The sequence below is a fragment of the Chiloscyllium plagiosum genome, chromosome 33, assembly GCF_004010195.1.
Source record: "Chiloscyllium plagiosum isolate BGI_BamShark_2017 chromosome 33, ASM401019v2, whole genome shotgun sequence".
Lineage (NCBI taxonomy): Eukaryota > Metazoa > Chordata > Chondrichthyes > Orectolobiformes > Hemiscylliidae > Chiloscyllium > Chiloscyllium plagiosum.
The window spans coordinates 17,171,817-17,193,067 of record NC_057742.1 but is presented as its reverse complement, the minus strand read 5'-3'; the positions used below and the strand labels follow the sequence as shown (position 1 = coordinate 17,193,067).

General features: G+C 39.6%; 1 protein-coding gene across 2 annotated transcripts in view; it reads right to left on the bottom strand.

The window, feature by feature from the left end:
• LOC122539896 (G protein-activated inward rectifier potassium channel 1-like) overlaps positions 1-21,251 on the bottom strand; it is a 475,827-nt gene that overhangs the window by 396,224 nt on the left and 58,352 nt on the right. The window contains exon 3 of one of the 2 annotated variants that reach the window (XM_043675050.1): positions 15,674-18,918. The exons of the other annotated variant lie outside the window; for it this stretch is intronic. Within the exon in view, the coding sequence (XP_043530985.1) occupies positions 18,314-18,918 (605 nt within the window). The 3' untranslated portion in view covers positions 15,674-18,313. Of the gene's footprint in view, positions 1-15,673; positions 18,919-21,251 lie in introns of those variants that run through there. 2 annotated transcript variants of the gene reach the window in all.

Below are 21,251 nucleotides of genomic sequence, written 5' to 3'. Positions count from 1 at the left end.
AACTATCCCAACACACACAAACGAAGCTGTATCAGAACACTATTCCAACAAACCACCACACACTGCAGCATAGACGAACTTCGAAAAACAGAGGAGAACCACCTATACGACGTATTCAAGAAGAACGGATACTCAAAAAATACAGTGTGCAGATTCCTCAAGAACAAACCACGACAAGCAGACAAAACACAGCCAGAAACCCGAACCACCTTACCATACAATAGATCTAGATGCCATCTATCAACCCCTCAGAAAACGAACAGGAAATGACATCACCACAAACCCCAGGAACCCCATCCAGGAGAAAGATATAAATAGAAAGCAGGAGAGAACAGCTTCGCTTCACTTGGAGGTCGCCACTGATGATGTTACCTAGCCAGGTAATGAAACGTCTGGATATCAAACCTACAGCTCAGTGAGCAAACCTACACCCCTACAACCCCCCCTTAATTTAATTGTAATATTTCTACCTCTATTGCACTTGCCTGTTTGTCTGACTCACCTAAATGTTTCAGTAATTCCCTTACAATTTCAAGTCTACTTTCGTCCTTGATTAAAACCAAACTTAACTTTTTTGCTAATTCTAAAAGTATGGCCTTTTTTTTCCTTCTAAACTTTCTTGGTAAATTTGAGAATGATCTTCAAATCCCAGAACCTCTTTAGCAATTTTAAGAGCCATTTCTCTCACTTATAATTTAATAAACCACAAGTAATCAAAATTAAACAAATCGTCTCACCTACATTTTATTTAAAGATCTAAGACTCTAACCCGCGAGCGCTTAAATCTGCTGAGATTTTTCATACCCTCAAATCTATTAAAATCTTTCTAAGCTAGTTCAAATCCCAAATTCAAGACCCAAACTGTTCAAATCGCAGACAAAAGCCCACCCAAACCGTTCGAATCCCAGATGAGGCCCAAAACTGTTACGACATGGGTAAAATCTCCTGCTTAATTTAAAACTAGCAACACAGAAAAGATTTATCTTGTGCAGTAATCTGTGAAAATCTGAGAGGCCAAGAACTATTTAAAGTAAAAAATTAACAACTTTATTCCTTAAAATATAACAGCGAATAATGAACTAACAACTATTTACAACTCCTTCCTCTAACCTATCTTTTACTCACCCTTCTATAATACTAGTCCAATAAAACCCCATGATTATGATTTACTGAAAAATACCAGGCAGCTGTTGAATCTTCTCTTTGAAGATTTTCGCTCCAGGTTGGTGTCAATGTTTTTCCCTGTGCAAAGTCCTTCCCTAGACAGGTATCTCTCAGACATTTCTGACCAGCACTGATGAAAATGAGTTGCTGGACAAGCGCAGCAGGTCAGGCAGCATCCAAGGAGCAGGAGAATCGACGTTTCGGGCATGAACCCTTCTTCAGGAATCATTCCTGAAGAAGGGCTCATGCCCGAAACGTCGATTCTCCTGCTCCTTGGATGCTGCCTGACCTGCTGCGCTTTTCCAGCAACACATTTTCAGCTCTGATCTCCAGCATCTGCAGTCCTCACTTTCTCCCATTTCTGACAAGCAGTCTACGTCTGTTGGTCTTGAGGCAATTCTCCACCCAACTGTTCAATTTCTCCTGGTCTTACACCCCCCCAAAGCATTGGATTGTGTCATTGGCTTTTAAGATTGTCAATATACTAAATTCAAACTTGATTGGAGTTTGGTATTTTTGAGAGTATAATTTAAACTGATTAGCCTGATTCAAATCTGTTTTTGTCTCCAGCAACCAGCTACACCAACTGCTGGACCACAAGTTACAAAGCAGGTTGCTGAGAACACTTGGTGCTGTCAGGTATTTCTGCTAGCTTTTAAGTTTCTTTAAGGTGCAGTACACCCCCATCTTCACAACAGTTCACTCCAGGGAATCTTTAAATAGTCAATGAATTCCATTCTTAGTTACAATGTCAGTTAGGCTTGGCTTGTAGTCTTTACTTTAATAAAATACATGTCTTGCCCAAAAGATCAATATGTCTATAATTAATTCAAGTTTCTGCTGTGTTGTCATGAGGCCGCATTTCATCATCAATGCCCCTAAAGGCTGTCCCATTGTAAGCAATCTATTTTGCTGTTGTAAGTTCCATTGACCTTCAACAATCCAGGTAGATATATTTCAGAATTCTGATTCACTTGCTTGCGTGTCAGATGTGGATTTAAGCATGTGATAGCTAATTGTCTTTGGGTGCATAACATTTAGTGGCAAAAGCCTCCATCTGTCTGATTTGGGCCACACATTGGACATGATTCTCCCCGGCCTGGAGGTGACCAGTAGGATAATAAGACATGCAAATAATTTGCATGATGAGTCTTTGGATACTCATCCCCTTCTTGCCACCTCAGCAATTAAGTATTGAGCAAGAAACTTCACTGGTGACTTTCTTGACTTATTCATCAACAGCCATTTACAGAGTTCAATTCACCACTCGCCTAATTAGTTGCTTTTTCAGCAGGTGAGAGAAGTGATTGGCTTTCTGACCCGGAGACCCAAGGTACTTTGCCTGCTACCCCGAGGGTTGCCTCCATCTGCACCAGTTTGGAGGTAAGAAGGCAACACTGATTGTATTGTTAGAACCAGATTCTTTGCATAGGTAAGTTTGTTTTCTTTTGCATCATGACTTGCAAAAGCCTTGGAATGCAGGATAGCTTCACAATGTGCTCAACAAACTGTACTCTTCATACAGCTTGCTTGCTTTCTGTATTCTGTCGTCTGTGTCATTACTGGTAAATGCCTTGCAGATGTTGCCTGGTTACAACAGTTTCATATTTAGAGCCAGCTGTTAGCAATGTGTCAATGTCATAACCTTGTTTTTTTCTCTGACGGCTCTACTTAGAAAGTTTTAAAGCTATAACCAGCTCCAATATCTGCTCTGACAACTCACAGCTCCTATTGATCAACTGATCATTTGATTCTATAGCTGTTGCCTCAAAGGCATTACCTGAGGATGGTGAATTTGTAAGTTAATTTTCATATGAAGCTGATCCTTCAGCATTTCGTATAGCATTGTAGGATCTCTCTGGTTTTCTTAAGATAGAGCTGCAAATTTGTGTAGCCTCTTATTTTCAAGGTGTAGCGTTATTTTTACCACTTGCATTTTTAATCTGCAATGACTAAATCTAAAAAGTCCATAGCTCCCACCTTTTGTTTAAAAAGCCTGATTCCAACCGGAGATTTGTGGATTTCCCATTCATGCTCAGGAATTTGATAGTTACTTTCTTGATGCTTTCTCTCCTTTGTGAATGCTATCAATGTGTAGAGGATGTATAATAGCAAACCTATTAGGTTACTCCATGTGAAGGTTTAACAGTTCAGCTGCTGTGATTTTTGCTTGTTTAAATTATTCCACATGCTGTTATTGGCTATAGGTCAAGTTTTATCGTTTCACATGTTTTTTATTGTGCAAGATTGGCACAGCAGGTTACCTGTGACCCTGCAGCCACAGTCCACTTCTGAACTGAATGAATTACTGAGCTGGCCTCCTTACAAATCAAGTATTCACAATCCAGCCAGCACCATTTATATGGTGTCTTGGTGTAAATGTAACTTCTGCACTGCTTCAAATCTTGCCTGAGGCTTTTTCCTGTGATTTTCAAAGTTGTATTGATGCATAGTTTTTTTAAGAAAAATCATCACCATCATTGTTTTATATTCTTGCATTGTTTTCCTTAACATTGAATTGCTATTCAAATACAGGATTGGCAGCTAGAATTTGTTCAATTTTCTTAAAAATCGCAAATAGGTTTGCTTAGCCAGCAGCTTGCAAACACAAGTAACCATTCATTGTTAGTCTATCATGCTATTGCTTAAACTTTTCATGGCTGCTGGTCATGTGGTGATTGTCTCATTAGCTTTGTAGGCTTTTCAAACAAGAACACAGCAGAATAGTCAGAGGATTTTTTTTAAGTATCATAAGAGATTTTACATTGTTTTGGATGATAAATACTCCAAAATGCAAAATCTGATTTGGTCAGTTCGACAGATGATGAGTTCAGCAAACATAATTTCAAAATTTACACATCTATGCACAAACATGGATAATCTCAGCAATATTTTGCATCCAGAGCCAACATTATATCCGTACCTCAAAATCCTGGATTAGGTATGAATATTCCTTATACATGGGTCAGAGTAGAATTCAATCTTGATGCATCACATTTAATACTGGCAGTTGGTCTCTGGCAGTCAGAATGTGTTTGGATGAAAAGCTGGTTGGTCTCTTGTATTTCCTATTACTGGAGGCCATTAAGATGTTGAAAACCTTTTATCTTTAGCAGACTAAAAACTACATTGCTTTCTGCACCTGGATCTGAATGACAAAACATTGAACTTACTATAAGAGCGTGTTATATGTTCAATTGTCTCAGGCATGCTAGTTACAGGGAGGAGAAAACAATATAATCTAAACTGTGGTACTTCTACCACTACGCCTACCCTTCCTCCAGCAACAGCAATAGAGGAGCTCGTGCTCAAAGCCGCAGCTCTAAATGCTTATTTATGGTGGAGTTCAGCTACTGAGGTATTTTGGGAAAACTGTAAAACTCTGGCAAGTCAGTTTGCGCAAACAGGTGACAAGCAACAGGCAGAGAAAGAGAGAAAAAAGACATGATGGGATAACTAAACTAAAAGAAGTAGAAATAGTCCATTTGAAGAAGAAGTATTTGACTCAAAGTATCAAGCCTGTTTCTCTTTCAATAGGTATGGCCAGACCTATTATGTAATAGGTTATGTAATTTGATTAAAATTAGTATGGGAGACTTGAGGTAGGCTTAATGACAGTGTAAGAGCAGGAAAGGTACTAGGACTGAACCCAGTGATATTCAGCCGTCCACATCAAGGTTTGGTCAGTTGCTACAGTGTGGCTAGGATACTGAAGAGTGAAGCCTTTTAAATTCTTCAAGAAAGCTCACAGAGGATTCATTTGTTCTTATTCATGACCACAGGCATATCCCAATACTTTCAGTCCAAGCAATGTTATAACTTCTGGAGTCAGTGATTTTAGCTTGAAGTTTTTGAAGTGACAAACAAAATAAAGTTACAACTTTAAAGTAAACAAATTAAAGCGACTAAAGAAAATGGTGGCTTGGTGGCTCAGTGGTTAACACTTTTTCCTCACAGCGCTAGGAACCGGGTTTGATTCCAGACTCTGGTGACTGTCTGTGTGAGTTGCTCCTGTTTCCTCCCATAGTCCAAGGATGTGCAGGTTAGGTGAATTGGCCATGCTAAATTGTCCATGCTAAGTGTTCAGGGTTGTGTAGATAGGGTGCATTAGTCAGGAGTAAATAGAGGGGAATGGGTCTGGGTGGGTTATTCTTTGAATGGTTGGTGTGGATTTGTTGGGCCAAAGGACCGGTTTCCACACTGAAGAGATTCTATGAAATTAAACTTACAGTCGCGACTTTGTGTATGTCATATTAGAATCTCATTGAAAGAGTAGTTTCACCATGGTGGAACCCAAAAGTTAGACTGTAAATTTACTTTGGGTATATTAGACATTTATCTGTTCTTCCAGACCATGTGGGTGTTACTGGCGAGGCCAGCAGTTTGTATTCATTTCTAATTGCTTTTGCGAAGGTGGTGTTGAGTCACCACTAACTGCTGCAGTATAAGCAAGCCCAAAGCGCTGTTAAGAAAGGAGTTGCAGGATTTTTGTCCCACGATAGTGAAGGTACTGTAACAAAACAGGATGGTGTGCGTGTTGGAGGGATACTTGGAGGTGTTCCCATGAATCATAGAGTCATAGAGATGTACAGTACAGAAACAGACCCTTCAGTCCAATTCATCCATGCCAACCAGATATTCCAACCCATTCTAGTCCTACCTGCCTGCACCTGGTCCACATCCCTCCAAACCCTTCCTATACATATGCCTATCCACATATCTTTTAAATGTTGCAATTGTACTAGCCTCCACCACTTCCTGTGGCAGCCCATTCCACATACGCATCATGCTCTGCATGAAAAAGTTGCCCCTTAGGTCTCCTCTATATCGCTCCCCTCTCACCCTAAACCTATGCCCTCTAGTTCTGGACACCCCCACCCCCAGGAAAGGACCTTGAGTATTTACCCTATCCATGCCCCTCATGATTTTATAAACCTCTATCAGGTCACCCCTCAGCCTCCAACCATCCAGGGAAAACAGCCCTCGTCTATTCAACCTCTCCCTATATCTCAAATCCTCCAATCCTGGCAACATCCTTGTAAATCTTTTCTGAACCCTTTCAATTTTCACAACACCCTTCCGATAGGAAGGAGACTAGAATTGCACACAATATTCCAAGAGTGGCCTAACCAATGTCCTGTACAGCCGCAACATGATCTCCCAACTCCTGTACTCAATACTCTGACCAATAAAGGAAAGCATACCAAACATTTTCTTCACTATCTTATCTACCTGCGACTCTACTTTCAAGGAGTTATGAACCTGCACTCCAAGGTCTCTTTGTTCAGCAACATTCCCTAGGACCTTACCATTAAGTGTATAAGTCCTGCTAAGATTTGTTCTCCCAAAATGCAGCACTTCATATTTATCTAAATTAAACTCCATCTGTCACTCCTCAGCCCATTGGCCCATCTGAACAAAATCCCGTTGTAATCCAAGGAAACTTTCTTTGCTGTCCTCTACACCTCTAATTTTGGTGTCATCTGCAAACTTACTAACTATATCCCTTATGCTCACATCCAAATCATTTAAATAAATGACAAAAAGTAGTGGACCCAGCACCTATCCTTGTGGCACTCCACTGGTCACAGGCCTTCAGTCTGAAAAACAACCGTCTATCATCACTCTCTGTCTTCTACCTTCAAGCCAGTTCGCCCTGTATTCCATGAGATCTAACCTTGCTGACCAGTCTTCCATGGGGAACTTTGTCAAATGCCTTACTGAAGTCCATATAGATCACATCTACCACTCTGCCCTCATCAATCCTCTTTGTTACTTCTTCAAAGAATTCATCAAGTTTGTGAGACATGAGTTCTTATGCGCAAGCCATGTTGACTATCCCTAATCAGTCCTTGCCTTTCCAAATTCATGTACATCCTGTCCCTCAGGATTCCCTCCAACAACTTGCCCACCACTGAAGTCAGGCTCACTGGTTTATAATTCCCTGGTTTGTCCTTACCACCTTCCTTAAATGGTGACACCACGTTAACCAACCTCCAGTCTTCTGGCACCTCACCTGTGACTATCGATGATACAAATATTTCAGCAAGGGGTCCAGGAATCACTTCTCTAGCTTCCCACAGAGTTCTAGGGTACACCTGATCAGGTCCTGGGGATTTATCCACTTTTACATGTTTCAAGACATCCTCCTCTGTAATATGGACATTTTTCTAGATGTCACCATCTATTTCCCGACATTCTATATCTTCCATGTCCTTTTCTGCAGTAAACACAGATACAAAATACTTGTTTAGTATCTCCCTCATCTCCTGCAGCTCCACACAAAGACCGCCTTGCTGATCTTTGAGGGGCCTTAATCTCTCTCGAGTTACCCTTTTATCCTTAACGTATTTGTAAAATCGCTTTGAATTCTCCTTAACTCTATTTGCCAAAGCTATCATATGTCCCCTTTTTGCCCTCCTGATTTCCCTCAGTGTATTGCTACTGCTTTTATACTCTTCTAAGGTTTCACTCGATCTGTCCGATCTATACCTGCCATATGATTCCTTATTTTTCTTAACCAAATCCTCAATTTCTCTAGTCATCCAGCATTCCCTTTACCTATCAGCCTTTCCTTTCACCCTAACAGGAAAATACTGTTTCTGGACTCTCGTTATCTCATTTCTGAAGGCTTCCCATTTTCCAGCCATCCCTTTACCTATGAACATCTGCTTCCAATCAGCTTTCGAAAGTTCTTGCCTAATGCCGTCAAAATTGGCCTTTCTCCAAATTAGAACTTCAACTTTTAGATCTGATCTGTCCTTTTCCATCACTATTTTAAAGCTAATAGAATTATGGTCGCTAGCCCCAAAATGCTCTTCCACTGAGACATCAGTCACTTACCCTACCCTATTTCTCAAGAGTAAGGACATCCACATAGTGAATCAAAAAATGTTCTTGTACATGCTTAACAAAATCTTCTCCATCTAAACTCTTAACACCAAGGCAGTCCCAGTTTATGCTTGGAAAGTTAAAATCCCTGACCATAGCCACCTTATTATTCTTACAAATAACTGAGATCTTCTTACAAATTTGTTTCTCAACTTCCCGCTGACTATTTGGGGGTCTATAATACAATCCCAATCCCTTTCTTATTTCTCAATTCCACCCAAATAATTTCCCTGGATGTATTTCTGGGAAAATCGTCCCTCAGTACAGCTGTAATGCTATCCCTTATGAAAAATGCCACTCCCCCTCCTCTCTTGCCTCCTTTTCTGACCTTCCTGTAGCATTTGTATTCTGGAACATTAAGCTGCCAGTCCTGTCCATCCCTGAGTCACGTTTCTGTAATTGAGACTGAGATTCTGTAATTGGGACATGAGACTGATATCCCAGTCTCATGTCCCTAACCATGCCCTGAGTTCATCTGCCTTCCCTGTTTGGCCTCTTGCATTGAAATAATTGCAGTTTAATTTATCAGTCCTATCTTGTTCTCTGCTTTGTCCCTGCCTGCTCTGACTGTTTGACTCACTTATTTTATCAAGTGTACCAGTCTCAGATTGATCTCTTTCCTCAATATCTCCCATCGCCACACCCCCACCTTACAAGTTTAAAATCCTCCCAAGCAGCTCTGGCAAATCTCCCTGCAAGTACATTAGTCCCCTTCCAATTCATATGCAATCTGTTCTTGTACAGGTAACGTCTACCGCAGAAAAGAGTGCAATGATCCAAAAATATGAATCCTTCTCCCATACACCAACTCCTCAACTATGCATTCATCTGCTCTATCCTCCCATTCCTACCCTCACTAGCACAGCACCAGGAGTAATTCAGATATTGCGAGTAATCCAGGTATTACTGCCCTCGAGGACCTCCTTTTTAAATTCCTGCCTAACTTTCTATATTCTCTTTTCAGAATCTCATCCTTTTCCCTTCCTATGTCATTGGTTTCAATGTGTACAATGACCTCCTGCTGGGCCCTCTCCCACTTGAGAACATTCTGCACCCTCTCTGAGACAGTCTTGATCCTGGCACCAGGGAGGCAATACAACATTCTGAATTTTTGCTGCTGGCCACTGAAACGTGTGTCTATGGCTTGGACTAGAGCGTCCCCTAACACAATCGATCTCTTGGAACCCGACGTCCCCTTTATTGCATTATAGCCAGTTATGATACCAGAAACTTGGCTGTTCATGCTATGTTCCCTTACATTTTCCAAAACAGCATACTCGTTGGAAATGGGGATAGCCACAGAAGACTCCTGCACTACCTACCTACCTCTATTACCTTTCCTGAAGTTAACCCATCTATGTGACTGTATCTGCAACTTTTTTCTCTTCCTATAGCTGCCATCTATCACATTCCCTTGCTCTTGTAAATTATTCATTGTTTTTAACTGTCACTTCAATCGATCCATTTGATCTGATAGGATTCGCAACCAATGACATTTATTGCATATATAATCCTCAGTAACACGTAAACTCTCCCTACACTCTAACACCAAATATGAAGAGCATATCACTCTACTAAGGGCCATTTTTGCTTCTTCCAATCTGCAGACCCAGAAAATAGCACCATCCTATTCCTCTACAAAACACTGCTCCAGGCTAATGTAATACTTGTGGTTTATATTTTTAGGTTTAATCAAGAGACGTATCTCAATGAAACATATAATCACTACTCACTACTGCAGACTTACAGTAAGGCCACACTTAAAATATTCACTTACCTATTTCTGTGCTTTGACCTCTCCCAAACAGGTTCCTCCAAGGTCGGTTGTGACGTTTACAGTTAATTTCCCTAGATGCACTCCAATGTCCAGCAATACATTCTTTTCTCTCTCACTCTCTCTCTCTCTCACTCTCACTCTCTCTCTCTCTCTCTCACAGACCATGTGCTGCCTTTGTCTTTTCCTCTCCCTTTTAAAAGTGCCGTTGTTTTGACTCTTCTTTACTCCAGAGTTCCAAAACAATGTAATAGCATGTAAAACAGTAATTACTGTTTCTGGAATTCGAGGAAATCACTTCCAGCACCTAAAATACCTCAAAAAAGGAGCAGCCTGTTACAGCCAGCAATTATTCCCAACCTCCATCTTGGATTACCCAGAATCCTCAGCCTTCTACTATTATTCTTCTAACACATATACAAACACACATGCTAGGAGCAGAAATAGGCCTTTCAACCCTTTAAGCTTACTCTACCATTTAGTAAGATCATGACTGATCTAGTTTTAACCTCAATAACATGTTCTACCTGACCCTCAGTGATACTTCATCCCTTTGCTTACCAAGAATCCATCCAGCAGTGCCTTAGAAATATCAGAAGAATCGACTTGCCCATTTTCTCAGAAAGACGGTTCCAAAGGCTCGCGGTCCTTTGAAAAAAGGGAATCCTTCTCACCTTTGTCTTCAATAGGTGAATCCTTATTTCCATCCACCTAGTCAAGACTTCACAAGATCTTTTTTGTTCTAATTGAGTCCACCAGATACAAATAAAGCCTGTCCACCTTTCGTCATAAGACAACCCACCCATTCCAGGTATTAGTCTCATAAACCTTCTCTGAACTGCATTTACATCCTTCTTTAAGTAAAGAAACCAGGTGTACCAGGTACTGCAAATACTCTGTATACTGAAATATAACCTACCTACTTTTGTAAGAAAAACAAAAAAGTGCTGGGGAGATTCACGAGGTGTAGAGAAACAGATTTAACATTTTGATCCCAATATAATTCCTCCTTAGGTCTAACAGGGTTGGAAAATGATGTTTACTCATGCTGTTGTCCAAAGGGGAAGGAGGAGTAAGTGAAACAGATGATGAAAGTGGCCAGAGCAAAAGACAAAGGGACATTGTAAAGTAAAAGAGATACTGAGACGTAAAATAGGTCTAAATATTAGTTATAAAAAGGAGAATATGAATCTACTCTGGGTCTCCCTAATTCTGTATTCAACTTATTCATAATAAACAGTAACATTCCATTCACTCTCCTAATTATTTGCTGTATCTTGCATTTTGTGATCCATGTGCAAAGATACACAGTTCTCTCTGCAACCTCTCACTGTTTGGGTAATATGCTTCTGTTTTATTCTTCTCGCCAATTAGACAATTTCACATTTCTCACATTATACTCTATTTAGAACATCCTTGCCCACTCACTCAACCTATCTATATATTTTTGTAGCCTTCTTGTATCGTCTTCACAACTTACCTCCCCACTTACCTTTGTGTCATCAGAAAATTTGTCAAACACACCTTTGGTCTTTTCATCCAACCAATTTACATAAATTAAAAAAGCTAACTCCCCAGTACTGATTCCTGGAACACAAGATCTGATATGTCCCGCTAACCAGAACAAACTATATATTTATATATATATATATATATATATATATATATATTCTGGGTTTGCTGTTAGCCAGCCAGTGTTGTATCCATTAGACCACCAGACCATAAGATATGGGAGCAGAATTAAGTAATTTGGCCTCCTGAATCTGCTCCACCATTCAAACATGGCTGACATGTTTCTTAGGAGAAAGTGAGGACAGCAGATGCTGGAGATCAGAGCTGTAAAATATATTGCTGGAAAAGCGCAGCAGGTCAGGCAGCATCCAAAGAGCAGGAGAATCGACGTTTCGGGCATTAGTCCTTCTTCAGGAATGAGGAGGGTGTGCCAAGCAGGCTAAGATAAAAGGTAGGGAGGAGGGACTTGGGGGAGGGGCGTTGGGAATGCGATAGGTGGAAAGAGGTTAAGGTGAGGGTGTTAGGCCGGAGAGCGGGTGGGGGCGGAGAGGTCGGGAAGAAGATTGCAGGTCAAGAAGGCGGTGCTGACTCTTGATCCCCTTACCAATGAAGAACCTGTCTATCTTTGTCTATCCATCCCAATATGCTACCACTTATAGTGTAAGCCTATATATTTTGCAATAATCTTTGGTGTGACATCTTATCAACCTCCTTCAGAAAATCAAAGTACAGTATATTCACCAGTTCCCTGTCATGCACATCACATACTATAACTTCAAAGAACACCAATAAATTCATTAAACATGATTCCCCTTTCACAGAATCATGTTGACTCTGCCTGATTGCTTTAAACTTTTTGAAATGGCCTGTATTAACAATCTCTTCCAACATTTTAACTCTAAAGATGGGGGATTAAGCTACTTGAACTTAAGTTTCCTGCTTTCTTTCCCTTTTCATTTTGAATAAAGAAGTTACATTTGCTACTTGATGATCTAATGGAATCTTTCCCAAATATAGGCAACTTGGAAAATTAGATCCAAGACATCAAGTATGCCACGAGACACTTCTTAAAGACCATAGCATGAAGTCTATCAGGGTGTGGGCGCTTATCAGTACACAGCTCCATCAGTTGGCTTAGTACCACTTTCCTGGTGATTGTAAATTACAAATTTATTTGGATTCTTTCTTGCTTCCATTTGCTGAAAATTACAGCTATTTCTGGGATGTTCTTTGTATCCTCTATAGTGTTGACTAAAATGGCTGGTCAGTTTATTTGCCACCTCCTTATTTTTCATTCCGCAGACTCACTTTCCATAGTATCAATGCTCCCCAATGTTAACTCTTTACTTTTAAAATGCCCATAGAAACCTTTCATATTTCAAGCTAGCTTTCTCTCATACTCTAAATATTTTCCCTCTTCAGTAATCCTTTATGCTTTAATTTTTTTTTCAATTTTCTTGCCTCCCTTTTATTTTTTCTCAGCTTTCTCTTCAAGTTTGATATTTTTAACCTTTTTAATTAACTGCAGATAGTGGGTTCTCCCTTTGAATTCTTCTTTCTCATTGGAATGTTTCTGTTATGTTATTCTCAAATAACCCCTAAGCGGCCATTTCTATTTAATTTACTCTGCCTTCATACCCTCATAACTGCCCACATTTAAGTGTAAAATACTAGCCTTCGACCGATTCCTTTATCACAAAAACTGAACATTATAATCACTGGATCCAAGAATGCATTCACTATAAAATCAGTAAATAATGTTGCACAATTCTGGAGCAGAAGAACCTGGCCTCTGGTTGCTCTCCAGAACGTGCTGTTCTAAGAAACTATTCTGAAAGCATTCTATGAGTGCCTCTTCAAGGCTACCTTTACCTATCTGACTTTTCCAGTCTATATGTGGATTAAACACCCACCAGTATTATTGTTGTATCTTTCTGACAAGCTTTCTCGTTATTTGTTACCTTATACGCTGTCCTATCAAGTGGTTACTTTTAGAGGGTTTACACATAACTGCAAGCAAATTTTACTTTCATAATTTCTCTTCTCAACAAAAACACATCTACTTTCTTGTTTCCTGAACTTAGCTCAACTCTGTCTGTTGTGCTAATACCATGATCAATTAACAGAGTCATGGCCTTGCCTTCGCCTAGCTTCCTGTTGGTTTTTTTTGTATATTCCCCTATTGATGTCCTCATTGTTATCCCTTGCAGCAGAAACCATGTTGCATTACGACTCAGGGTCAATATGTCAGTATGATTTTAAGAGTCAAGCTTGTGATACTATCATTGCATCATACCATGTGACCTGGAAGCTCAAAGATCTTATACTCTATCTTACCTTAGATCACTTGAAGCATCACACTCTACTGGTAGCATACTTTTCAGTTGTAAACGAAAAGCATAGTATTAGCTCAGATACTTTCGTGCCAAAGGAACAGAACGCTTGTAAATAATAGTTTGTTGTAATAAAATTTTGTTTAGTTCTTGAATGATACACTATTCAAGGCCAGTTTCTAATATTATGGAAATTATGTAAGCATTGCTACATCAGGTCAAGCACACTGTTGGAGGCAAACTCACTTCTCCCTCGCCCTTAACAAAGCTAGCACCCACAATACTTTTCTTGGCTACCCTAGCTACAAATCACTTTTCGATCCCATCTCAGCACTGGTATTTTAGATTGGAGTTATCAGAAGGTATGGTGAGAGGAAGGGCCGGATAGAATATGAGGAAGATGTCTAGTCGAAACATTCCATCACTTCTGTGGCTTCAGCCCTGCCAGTGACCATGGCCTCAGTTGTGGCATCATTAATGATAACTAGCATCATCTCCATCATGGGAGCGTCAGCATAGTACCATGCGCATTCCCTGGTTGGTTTGTTGCTGTTGACTATGATTGTGTTACACATTGTTCTGGAAGGGATAAAAGAATGTACATGTAGAAGTGTGCAATGAGTTTGGGTAATGTTCTGGCCTCATTGAATGTTTGGCATTGTGCATTACCAAAGTGCCAGGCAGTTATGGTGAGGAAGTGGCTCTGAATATTAAACTTTAGTCAGGCGTAATAGAGAATGTGAAGGGAAGATTTGTAAGTATAATATATTAACTGATTTTGATCAATCATGCAACATCATTAAGTATCTGTTTGCATCTCGTCTATATATTTCATTCATTGATAATTATGTTTATGTATTTTCATAATGTTTGATTGGAGTAGTTCCTGAACCCCTTTCAAAGGTGAGCATTTGTTTTCTGAACCTCCTAACACTCACCACAAATGAGTGCAGGTTAATTAGGAATCATACTCCCTGCACCTCTCAGCTGCCTTATCCAAACTCTCACCTATGGAACTGAATATACAGAGCAGTGAAAGTGAGAGGAGAGAGAGAGAGAGAGAGAGAGGCAGTCATAAGAGACACATCAGTAAGTGTAGAGAAAGAGACAAAAGAAGGAGACAGTGGAGAAATCATAAATTATACAATGCAAGCAGTTTCAGAGTAGAACTTTGTGTTTAACTTGCCTTGGAAACAATTTGTTATTTACTAGTCATGATTTGGAGATGCCAGTGTTAGACAGGGATGTACAAAGTTAAAAATCACACAACACCAGGTTATCGTCCAACAGGTTTAATTGGAAGCACTAGCTTTCGGAGCACTGCTCCTTCATCAGGTGGTTGTGGAGTACACAATTGTAAGACACAGAATTTATTGCAAATGTTTACAGTGTGATGTAACCGAAATTATACATTGAAAAATACCATGATTATTTGTTGAGTCTTTCATCTGTTCGAATACCATGATAGTTTCACTTCTTTCATGTGTAAATCACAAAACTTTTTAAAAAATTGCACAAAGACCCACATGCACACATATACATATATGTTTGTGGGGTGAATTTGGACTTGTAGAGTTACATTGTACTTTGCACAAAAACTGCATCAATTCATGTAAGAATCTGTTAACTCACTTTTTGATTAGAATCAGTCTAAACATTCTGGCACAGTCAGAGAACACAGGGGGCTAACACCTTCAACATATTGTCTAGCTAACACCAATTGTTACAGTTAACCTGAGAATGCAACTTTTAAAAAAATGTTTTGTGATTTACACATGAAAGAAGTGAAACTATCATGGTATTCGAACAGATGAAAGACTCAACAAACAATCAAGGTATTTTTCAATGTATAATTTTGGTTACATCACACTGTAAACATTTAGTATAAATGCTGTGTCTTACAATTGTGTCCTCCACAAACACCTGATGAAGGAGCGGAGATCTGAAAGCAAGTGCTTCCAATTAAACCTGTTGGACTATAACCTGGTGTTGTGTGATTTTTAACTTTATTATTTAATAGTTGTGTCAAAAAAATCCAGTGGTCTACCCTGAAGGACTGTCCTCTCCCCACAGTCTAAAGTACTCCTCAAATTGAAGTTGACTCAGGAATGGGCAGAATCTTCCAGTTGGAATCTAAACAGGGTTTTGCAAAGTTCAGAGTAATCTTGATGTCAATATTTATCGATGCTCGTTTACATCAAGAAGTCTCCATGTAACGTGTCAATAGGACAGTTAGATGGTTGGAGTTGCTGGAGACGAGATGAGACTTAAGTGTTGTGCTTTTCAGAGATCAAAATGCCAGAGTTACAATCAACTACACTGAAAAAATAGAAGCAATATACATTCAATCTCAAATTAATAGATTCCTTATCTTGTAGCCTAAATAAACAGCTGGATTCCTAGTATAGAATGTACTGTTTCACTAAAATTAAATTTTTAATGTCAGGAAAAAAATACAAAATTATTTTCTTCCAATTTTCTTTCCCTCCTTTGCTGCAGCATTGGTTTACAGTTTTAGGTGCTGACTTGCATTACAACGTGTAGGCAGCCATCCTGTATGACAAGATAAATACTGGTCAGCTCTTTGTTTACTCGGTGCAACCTGACACCATCATTGACCATTCACATCTGTAGAATGGGACAACACAGAAGGGGGGCAATTCTTGCCATTGCACTAGTATCAGCTTTTTGAAAAACCTACCCAATAATGCCTGCTCTTTCCACATGGACCTACAAATTCCCTTCCATTTCCCTTTCAACAGGCATTCCTGAATCTCCATCTGGGTACTGCTAACCTGATGAGAAGAACTTATTCCTTAAAAAAATATTTTCCTGCGTTGCCTGTCATTGGTTTCACTTCAAATTTGAATCCTCAAGTTACTCTTCATTTAGCCACTGGGAACTATTCATCCTCATTCACACAAAACCCTTCTGATTTTAAAATTGTTCCTCAACTTTGTCTGCTCTGCTATTTTTAGTGTTCTTATGAAATTTCAAGACCTTCACACTTGGTTCCCTCTGAATAATTCCCCTGATCTTGACATCCATCCAGAAGCTTGGAACACAGAAATGGCCATGTTCGTCATGGCTCACACTTATAGTTAGGGCCTAACCAGCACTTTGTAGAAGTTCGGAATAACATTCAAGGATGTTCGTTTACTTCAGCATTTGCCAAGGTTTTATTAGACTATAGAATAGAACTGAGTTACTTCTTTACTAATTCACTTCTGATAATAAATAGTTAGGACGAGAAGATGGAGTTTGTTATTGGAGGCTGAATACCGCTGTGACGTTCATTTTAAACCCATAACATTGGGCACTTGTTTTCATTCTATTTTGGACCAGAATAGGCACATTACTGTAAAAATGTGGCCCACATATTACAAGGGATGAAGTTCAGGTGGAAAATCCATAAGGCCAGGCTCCACAACTTATGCCTTTTCGGTTTCTGACCAAGAAGACAGCCTGGCTTTCAAGTTGAACTGGGATGACGCTGAAACATGCCACAGGAACAGATATGTCAAGTTGGAAGAGTGGAGTGTAAATCTCATCCATGACCTGAGGGTGAGAGTGTTCAATCCCAAAGAAGAGAGTCAGACCTCTTAACCTACACATCTTTGTATGGGAGACATCTGATGGGATGGGGCATTTGGCAGAGCAGGGAATAAGGGTGAGATACTGTGCTTCTCCTGCCTCATGATCAGTCCTGTAAAGAAACGTCATATCAGACTGGAAGAGTTCATCCGTTTCTTTCCGCAGACTGCCAGACCTGCTGAGTTTCTCTAGCAGTTTACATTTGCATTTCTGTAAAGGCAAATTAGATTCTTGCCAAAATTGTTCCCATGTCCCTATGGCTATCCAACTTCCTGAGACCTCATCAACTTGGCCAATCATTTTTAATCCCCCAAAGCAGTTTACATCAGAAGCTGCAAACCTCATTAAAGTATTTAACTAATCAACCTGTCTCCCAGGAGTGGATAGGCTGCAAACACAAACAGACTTTGCCTTGCCTATGTTAAACCCACAACAGTGCATGTTATAGCACATTCAGTAAGGTTTCACTTTTAATTTTTAATGCCTGACCAGACTCCAACCTATCTATTTTGGTGGTTAAAATTTACCAGTTGGAGTCAATGCATAGAATTGGTTGATTTCTCTCTTCTTTATCCCAGGGATGCTAAAGTAAATGTTAAGTTTAGATTAGTACCCTGCTAATGGACTAATTCAAGAAAGATCACAGGTTGACTGTAGCTGGTAGATCTCAAGTCAATTATAACTGACAGATAGTGGAAAGTTAATTTATCAATTGAACTACACCAGGGGATCCAGGAAATGATCTTTACTCAGGCCTTTTAAAAGTTGATTTGCTGTTAAATTATTTCAATTGAGTTTGTCTGGGCTTTTCTAGAAATACAAGAGATGCCTTTTTGGTGTTGACTTTGACTCAATTGGGCCATCTTATCCCTCAAATTAGTAACTAAGCAACTAAAACATTGTAGTCACCCAGTCATGCAAACCATAGCCAACATCAACAGAAATGTATACCTAAATAGCCCAATACACTCAAAGCGAAGGCCTTAAGTCTCAGATTTTTACAGATATTTCAAAAGTAACATGCTGTATTTGATATTGTCTCTTTCTAAGTGAAGCGACCAGAATTCATTTTCCTCAGTTTGGCAGGTAAATTGTCCTCCATTCGTATTCCTGTGAGTTGCAGGCCATGTTCCCTCTGCGGAAGATCTCCCGTTGATTGAGTGATGGATTCTGAATTGACTTTGATACTCTTCAGCGGGAGTCTTTCTTCGGCAGTGAAATTGCTGGGGTTAGAGCTTAACCTCTGCAGTTTTAGAGGCAGATCGCCAGTACTGCAAGTTTTCTCTCCTATGTCAGCAGTCATCCTCATAACTTTCCTCTGCACTTCCTCTTTGCCGGTGCTCATTTTCTGAAGTTTGGCTGGTAATTTGTTGCCCTTCTCCTCTAAGGTATCGATGCAGTCCAAGGAGAAAATTCTCTCCCTTCTGTTCTTGCTGTTGCTGATACAAGGTGTGGGACAAAGTGATGTCAGCGACAGCTTCTCATCTTGTTCCTTTACACTATAGGGAGATGTGGGAACCTCAAATGTGGAGTGGAATTGGGAATAATCCACACGGAAAAATCCTTCTTCTAGTGACATGACTGGAAGAAATCTATGACCCCAAAGAACTTCATCTTCTGTGTATGAGGTCCTCGCTTGACATGTCATTCCTGCAAAGCAGAATAAAAAAAAGCTTTCTAAATAGGTAGAGTTTATGAAATTATCTCATTATTTCAATTAGAATGATTAGACAAAAGTGCTAGTATAAAACATGTTTGCATATCATTAATGTCAGAATAATTGATATAGTTAGAACATAGAACATTACAGCGCAGTACAGACCCTTCGGCCCTCGATATTGCGCTGCCCTGTCATACTATTCTAAAGCCCATCCCACCTACACTATTCCATGTGCGTCCATTTGCCTGTCCAATGACGACTTAAATGCACTTAAACTTGGCGAATCTACTACCGTTGCAGGCAAAGCATTCCATACCCTTACTACTCTCTGAATTGAACATAAATGAGTGGAAGTGCCTTATTATTGCTTCCTTTAAGTTTTCTGATAAACATAAAAGATTTAATATATGGTGAGGTACAGTCAAATGATCAGGTGAGGAGCGGCCAAATAACTCTCCTCTTTCCACACTTCTTGCAATAGGTTTTCCTTTTTGAAAAGTATATACTTGTCAATTCAAAGGGTGTTTAACTGCAGAACTGAACCAAGAAAGAGGTTTGTTTTATTAATTCTTAAACCAATCTAAGAAAAATAGTAAAATATGTACCAACTTTGCAGAGTCATAGAATCATTACAATTCAGGAGGTGGCCATTCAGTCCATCACATCTGCACTGGCTCTCTGAATGAGCAATTCATTTCAATGAATCATGGCAATGTTACAGTGCAGGAGGTAATCATTCAGTCCATCATGTCTGCACGTGCTCATTAACTGAGCATCATTGCCTCATGCCAACCTCCTGCTTTCTCTCCCTGTATCCTTGTACATTATCTTTATCCAAATAATCATCCAGTGGCCTCTTAAATGCCTCAGTCATTTTCTCACCTTCTTCCCATAATCCTGTATATCTAATTGTATATTTCAATTGAACCTGCCTCCACCACATATCCAAGCAGTGCAGACCTTAACTACTTGCTTTGTGAAAATGTTTTTCTCATATGTATTCATTTGCAAATTACTTTAAGTCTGTTACATCTCATTTTCAATGCTATTATAAGTGAGAACAGTTGCTTCCTATCTACCCTGCCCAAATTTCTTATGATTTTGAAATCTCCTCATAGCTTTCTCTCTAAGGAAAAGAGTCCCATCTTTTCCAATCTATGCAAGTAGCTGATTTTCAAATCACTGGAATCATTCTTATAAACCTCTTCTGTACCTTCTCCATATGTTTTCATATCTTTCCTGAAAGGGTGACACCTAAAAATGTACAGAGTACTCCAGCTAAGGTCTAACGATTGTTTTACATGAGTTCAGCATAAACTCTTTGGTGTTGGAATCTATGTTGCCATGAATAAAACTTAGAATATTGTATTCGATAGTAACTGATATTTCCACCTGTCCTACCACCTTCAATTACATATACATATGCATCAAGTTCTCTCAGCTCCTACGTAATCTTTATTATGTACTTTCTCTCCATGCTGTTTCGATATTCATGTATCTCTTCACACTTCTTTGCACTTAACTTCATTTACCACTTATCTTCCCACTCCACAAACTTGCCAATGTCCTATTTACATTCTACAAAGTCCTTCTCACAGTCTAGAACATTTCCAAGCTTTATATATAAGCTTTGAAATAGCCCCCAGTAAGCTAATGTCTAGGTCATTTACAGATATCTGGAAAAGTAAGGTTCCCAATTGTGACGATGCTGCTCCTTTAACAAGGTTATGCTGTCATAATGATTCGGAGATGCCGGTGTTGGACTGGGGTGTACAAAGTTAAAAATCACACAACACCAGGTTATAGTCCAACAGGTTTAATTGGACACACTAGCTTTCGGAGCGACGCTCCTTCATCAGGTGATTGTGGAGGGCTCGATCTTAACACAGAATTTATAGCAAAAATTTGCAGTGTGATGTAACTGAAATTATACATTGAAGAATTGATTGTCTGTTAAGCCTTTCATCTGTTAGAATACAGTGATAGTTTCACTTCTTTCATTTGTAAATTACAAAACCCTTTTTTTAAAAGTTGCATTCTCGGGTTAGCAGTTAACAATGGTGATAGCTAGACAATATATTGAAGGTGTTAGCCCCCTGTGTTCCCTGTCTATGACCTGATGTTTAGATTGATTATAATCTAAAAAGTGAGATAACAGAGTATTACATAAATTCATGCAGTTTTTGAGCTCAGAGTTCGACACCGCACAACAATCAACAGACAGGAGGGTTCCCTCCCAGTTGGGGAACACTTCAGTGGTCCAGGACATTCAGCCTCGGACCTTAGGGTGACCATCCTCCAAGGTGGACTTCGGGACAGGCAG